This window comes from Oncorhynchus clarkii, chromosome 31 (assembly GCF_045791955.1).
Source record: "Oncorhynchus clarkii lewisi isolate Uvic-CL-2024 chromosome 31, UVic_Ocla_1.0, whole genome shotgun sequence".
In the NCBI taxonomy this organism is placed as follows: Eukaryota; Metazoa; Chordata; class Actinopteri; order Salmoniformes; family Salmonidae; genus Oncorhynchus; species Oncorhynchus clarkii.
The window spans coordinates 30,571,649-30,577,924 of record NC_092177.1 but is presented as its reverse complement, the minus strand read 5'-3'; the positions used below and the strand labels follow the sequence as shown (position 1 = coordinate 30,577,924).

Here is a 6,276-nt window from a genome sequence, read left to right as displayed (position 1 = left end):
TGTAAGTACATTATTTACCTTCAGACGTGAATGTAATCAAACCCGTTGTCATGAAAAGTTTTTTGTTGTTGTGCCCTTTCCTCAAACAATAGCATGGTATTTTTTCACTGTAAAAGCTATTGTAAATTGGACAGTGCAGTTAGATTAACAACAATTGAAGCTTCCTGTCCATATAAGACATGCCTATGTCCTGGGAAATGTTCTTGTTACTTACAACGTCATGCTAATCACATTAGCACACGTTAGCTCAACTGTCCTGGTGGAGGGACACCGATCCCGTAGAGGTTTTTAACCCCTTCTCTGCCGGACACAAATAGCCATCGTTGTACTTCCTTCTCCTGTGACGTTGTCCTTCGTGTGCAAATGCTAAGAAGCGTTTTTAAATACCCTGTGACCACTCAACTATTGTCAACAAAGGTCAATTAATTACATTCATAATTTCATGTATTTGAACACACAGGGTGAATTCTTAAAAAGTGTGATGTCATAAACTAGGACAGCTTAATCCTGACAAGTTAATTTCTTACTAGACCGTTGCAGAGAAACCACATGATCAAAATCACATCACTTCATTGGTGTCACATCATTTAGTGGGTTAAAGCAAGCTTTAAACAGGAAGCTCACCCGTAAGCACATGGTCAGTGACAGCTATTTTTCTGTTTCGAAGTTAAGATGATAAAACTCATAAATAATGCACTGTTTTGCTTTACCAAACATAACTAGCTAAAGTAGAACAACATGGAGCAACTAAAGTAGGACAGCATGGAGCATTTGTGTCTTCCTAAGGCTTGTAGTTCCTGGAGGTGTTGTGTGTGTGTGTGTGTGTGTGTGTGTGTGTGTGTGTGTGTGTGTGTGTGTGTGTGTGTGTGTGTGTGTGTGTGTGTGTGTGTGTGTGTGTGTGTGTGTGTGTGTGTGTGTGTGTGTGTATGGTGGCTCGACAAATGTATTTCAATGGATACGTCTTTTACACTAAAACAAGGCAGGTTTGTCTGAAAAGGTGAACATGGTTTAGTCTGTACTGTATTCTGCCCTTCTTAAAGACCTGGCAACAAAGGAAGTATTTTTTAAACCTCCTGCTTTGGGCTGGATGTGTTAATGTGTAGTTCATACATACATAATCCATGAGCAGAATTACTCTCTTACCCCAATTAGCCATGACATCTCTAGTTTGAAAGTGACTGTTGTCTTGGAGCTGTGCCACGGCATTTTTCCTACATTTCCGCCCATGTGGGCCAGCCCACTAGCAATTTTAGTTCTAGCAAATGAGAGTCAGCCCCTCGCATTTGAGTGTGTGGTGGTTCATTTCTGTATTATCAAAAATGATGAGAGACAAACTTATCACACAAGTCAGAGTTATACTTAAACTAAATATTTATTCACTTATTAAAGGAGAGCAGGTCACACACACACACAAGTGAATGATGTGAGTGCTCTGCAACAACGATGGCTGGTCGACAAACCACCCTTAGATGATTCATGGAGAGCACCGACACAAAGGATACAAAGATCTTTTATAGTCTACATGACAACAGATGTGTGGAATGGGTCATAAGGTTGGGATTTGTATGAAATAAATGAATAATTCACAGGAAACAAGATCTGCTGTAAAGACTGTTCTCATTGTGTGGAAACCAGGGTCTGGGCCCCAAAACAAGGTTCCTCTCATAATTATAGAAAACAGAAAGGAAAACGCAGCACACTGCTGCTCATGGTCCCAGGTGATATTTATTTACAACGTTTCAACCCTTAGGTTAGGCATTAGGCATCCATATCCCAGGGGGCTGGAAGGGTCGAAACATCGAAACGTTATTATAAATAAATATAACCTAGGAGAATGAGAAACAGTGTGCAACGTTTTCTTTCTGTTTTCCATGAGTTTGTCTACAACTCCAGCACCTGTGGAAAGTACCTGGATGTGCATATGTTCTTCAGCTTTTGTCCTCTCATAATTATCCGAGCAATCTGAACCCTGGTACCTTCCAGTACACAAACACCAACTCATGCTATGGAATGCGGTCTTTAGGTTTTATCACCAAAGGCATTGTAAATCCACTGTCAGCATTAAACCCCAGAGGCCCAACTCAGAAGACAACGCACAGATGAGTGTTCTAAGAACCCTATTCTATTCCATAAAACAACCATTTTATGCAATAACAGTATTATAACATCATTTTGCTCTCACAAGTGACAGCTAGAAGAGACCTGTCCAGCGTTCTCCAATGAGGTTGCAGGGCGGGCCCAACGGCTCAGTGGACACAGCAGAGAGAGAGAGAGAGAGAGCAATGACATGGTGCGCATATCTGCTCATATGTGATGTAGTAGGCAATTTTCAGAACTATTGGCTAAAAAGTATACAAAAGTACCAGAGAATCTGTAATGAATAGCTAGCTACATTATCTTACTCGGCTTGTCTGTGCTGAGAACCATCCATATTCTCCATTCTCCAAAATGGTTTCTATGATGAAAAAGCATTAGGAAAATATATTAACAAATGTATGGAGAAAATGCTATGGTGGTAGCATTTCTGTTTTGTGGTATACCTCTGTGCAACTCCAAAATATAATAGGAATCTTTCAAAAAGCTTTTGACCACGCTTTTACGTGTCTTAACTGTCTACAACAAAATGCAATGTCGTTGACCAGCTGCAGCATTGTTTCAAAGGGGCTCGCAATAATGGCCACAATCAATGCCATAAATACATTAGTATCTCCTGTAGATAAAGTATGGCTCTGGTTACAATAATCAGTCTTACACCACCCTCTAGCGGACACACGAGGAGCATCTCACGAAGGAGGCGCTTGACACCTAAATTACCTTGAACAGCTGCTGGCAGGATTGTATAATTTTTTTCGGACGTTTTCCCATTTCAGCACCACATTGCATATTTATTTTTTAGGGCTTTGAGGGTAAGTAAATTTGAATATTTTCTGTCAATTTCGACGTGTGTTGTTTTAATGGTTTTGTAGAAAGTGTTGTTATGGGTAGCAAATAAGACAGGCCAGTCAGGGTTTGTTTCGCCAGCTGGCCTCTGTCGGCATAGCTAGCAAGATTAGCTACACAGTCTGCTAACTTTGGTGATATTTTTTTGGCCAGGACACTGGTAGAATAACAATTTATACCCGATTCGTAAGTCAAAGTGTGTAATAATAATGTTAGATTTTGGGTGGACGAGTGTTTCTAGGTTGTGATTGCGGGCAGACAATTTAGATTATTTTTTTTAGCTAACGTTAGCTAGCTGGTTAAATTACATAGGATGCTAAATCTATGCTCAACTAGGGTTAGAGTAATAATCTTGTCAGCCAGTGTATCTGTTTAAAAAAAAATAAGGAGAAATTGCGATTTAAACAACAAAGCAGAACCCCGCCACTGTTTTATTAAAAAGCTGCACTGGGTCTAGAGAAATGTAACCACTCTCACATTCAGACCGAGCTATGCAAGGGATGACCATCAGATTAAGGACTGACCATCCAATAATGAATGGGTATAGCTATATCATTAATAAAAGTCAAAATGGATGTAGCAATTCTAGATTGCTCCTTTTTTAAAGTAGCTGAAATGAAATTTAAACAAATTTATTCACAATGGAAGTGTACCACTTGGCTGCGAATTGAATGGAGCAGCGGTAACAAATGTAAGTCTACCATTAGAGACCGTTGCATTGATTGTATTGCATAATTTACAGCAAGTCAGTCAATCCTGCTTCTACACCTGCATTGCTTGCTGTTTGGCGTTTTAGTACTACACAGGTGCACCTTGTGCTGGGGACAATAGAAGGCCACTCTAAAATGTCCAGTCTTGTCACAACACAATGCCACAGAGGTTTTGAGGGAGTGTGCAATTCGCATTGCTGAACGTTGTGAACAGAGTGCCCCATGGTGGGGGTGGTGTTATGGTATGGGCAGGCATAAGCCACGGACAACAAACACAATTGCATTTTATGTCAATTTGAATGCACAGAGATGCGTGACGAGATCCTGAGGTCCATTGTTAGGCCATTCATCCACCGCCATCACCTCATGTTTCAGCATGATAATGCACAGCCCCATGTTGCAAGGATCTGTACACAATTCCTGAAAGCTGAAAATGTCAGTTATTTCATGGCCTGCATACTCAGACATGTCACCCACTGAGCATGTTCGGGATGCTCTGGATCGACGTGTACGACAGAGTGTTCCAGTTCCCGCCAATATCCAGCAACTTCGCACAACCAATGAAGAGGAGTGGGATAACTTTCCACAGGCCACAATCAACAGCCTGATCAACTCTATTTGAAGGAGATGTGTTGCACTGCACGAGGCAAATGGTGGTCACACCAGATACTCACTGGTTTTCTGATCCACAGATGCATATCTGTGGATATCTGTGGATATCTGCATATTTGTGGATATCTGCATATCTGTGGATATCTGCATATCTGTGGATATCTGCATATCTGTATTCCCAGTCATGTGAAATCCATAGATTAGGACCTAATTTATTTATTTCAATTGACTTATTTCAATTGACTGATTTCCTTATGAACTGTAAAATCTTTGAAATTGTTGCGTTTTTATATTTTTATTCAGTATACATAAGAGTTGAACAGGTCAGTCGGGGGCCATTGACCCTTGCCTAAGATCCTATTCCTTCTAAATGTTTGTCCCCTTCCAGTGTCCCTGTAAGTTGCAGCCCTGCATTCCAAAAAGGAAGACGAGTACTTCGCCATGAGCTCCGACGGGGATGGTAAGAGCCCAAGGCTTGCTTCACATACTTCTGGGAAATGTGCAATGTCAACAGCATTTGTTTCCCGTGGACATGTTTGTAATAGAATGCGTTATGTGTGTTGTAGGTGACATGGAGAATCAGGCTGAGCTGGAGGAAAAGACTAGGCTTATAAACCAGGTGTTGGAGCTTCAGCACACTCTAGAAGGTGAGACAGCTGGATGTTTGCAGACCGATGAAAGCAGCGGTAAATTATGTTAGTTTTTGCAATACCTTAAATCATTGTTGTTGTCAGACCTGTCGTCGCGTGTGGATGCGGTGAAGGAGGAGAACCTGAAGTTGAAGTCTGAGAACCAGGTTCTGGGTCAGTACATTGAGAACCTTATGTCTGCCTCCAGCGTGTTCCAGACCACCGACACCAAGAGCAAACGAAAATAAGGGACCAGACAAGAACCGCCACTGCCCTCCAAAACCAACCCCCCTCTACCTTCAGCCCTCCTAACCCAATTACCAGCCAATAACCCCCCTGAACTACAGCTGGTAGAGTTTATGCCTTTGTCGTCATGACATCCATAGCCCTAGACCCTCCCCTCACTTCGCCACCTTTAAGATTTCTACAGTGAAGCTCAATTGTTTACATTGGGTTACTTTTTAACTTTTCTATTTATGTTACAGTATTATTGCCATTGTTACACAGTTGTTGTATCCGACTTTGTTATTTCTGGGTGTATATGTTTCTTTTACTACACATAACCTCGCCTGAAGGAAGAGACGAGGGAACCGTGTCATTTCAGATTGCCTAGTAGTCTAAATAGGCTTGCAAAATTACGGTAACTTTCCCCAAAAGTCTGTTTTTCTAGAAATCTCAAGACTATTCCCAGATTTCCTGCTTATCCACTTCTAATTGCAGGAATCTTCCAACCAGGATTTCTGGAAAACCCAGAAATTGGAATTTGGAGAAAGTTACTGGAATTATGCAACCCTAAGGGCTCTCTCTATTCAATCCGCATCGCGAAGTTCAGCTTAACAGCGTGATTCAAATTTAAAGGCAATGTTCCGGCTTTAGCAGAGACCTCATTCACGGTAAACGCTGCATATGTCGGCTCAAAGGGAAATTATCTTTACATTTCTATCGCAGAATCTGTAACACTTCCGCTTTACAGCTTGAATAGAGCCCTAAGGTCATCATGGTTTAATATTGTATGTTTTAATATTGTTTGTCATATTATTAGACTGTGCTTTTAGGTCTAGGCTTAATTGGAATGCTGACTCTCTCCACTGACACACAAACACACAAGATGTTAAATCAGAGTTCAGACCTTTTTGTTTCTAAAATGAATTGCTATTGTATGAACAATTTGGGGCTTGCGCATGTGCATCAATGGTAGAGAAAGTTGCTTCGTTGCATTTGTCAGCCAGTGGAAGTCACCCTAAACCTTGGTGTGTAGCCGTTGTGTACATTTGACCATTTATGTTCTTTTTAAATGCATTTGTTTTAATAAAAGTGTTTGATTTGCCTTTTGAGTGTATGTGGTGGTATTCCTCTCCTGTCTCCACATTGTCCTCTCTAAACCA

At 41.1% G+C, this 6,276-nt stretch overlaps 1 protein-coding gene across 1 annotated transcript; it reads left to right on the top strand.

Moving 5' to 3' along the window:
- Positions 1–2,767: 2,767 nt before the first annotated feature.
- On the top strand, positions 2,768–6,218 carry LOC139390593 (short coiled-coil protein B-like). Its single transcript, XM_071137814.1, has 4 exons — positions 2,768–2,906; positions 4,651–4,722; positions 4,829–4,909; positions 4,997–6,218. Exons 2-4 carry the CDS (start codon positions 4,704–4,706, stop codon positions 5,137–5,139), a joined length of 243 nt encoding a protein of 80 aa, XP_070993915.1. The 5' UTR covers positions 2,768–2,906; positions 4,651–4,703; the 3' UTR covers positions 5,140–6,218.
- The last annotated feature ends 58 nt before the right edge of the window (positions 6,219–6,276 follow it).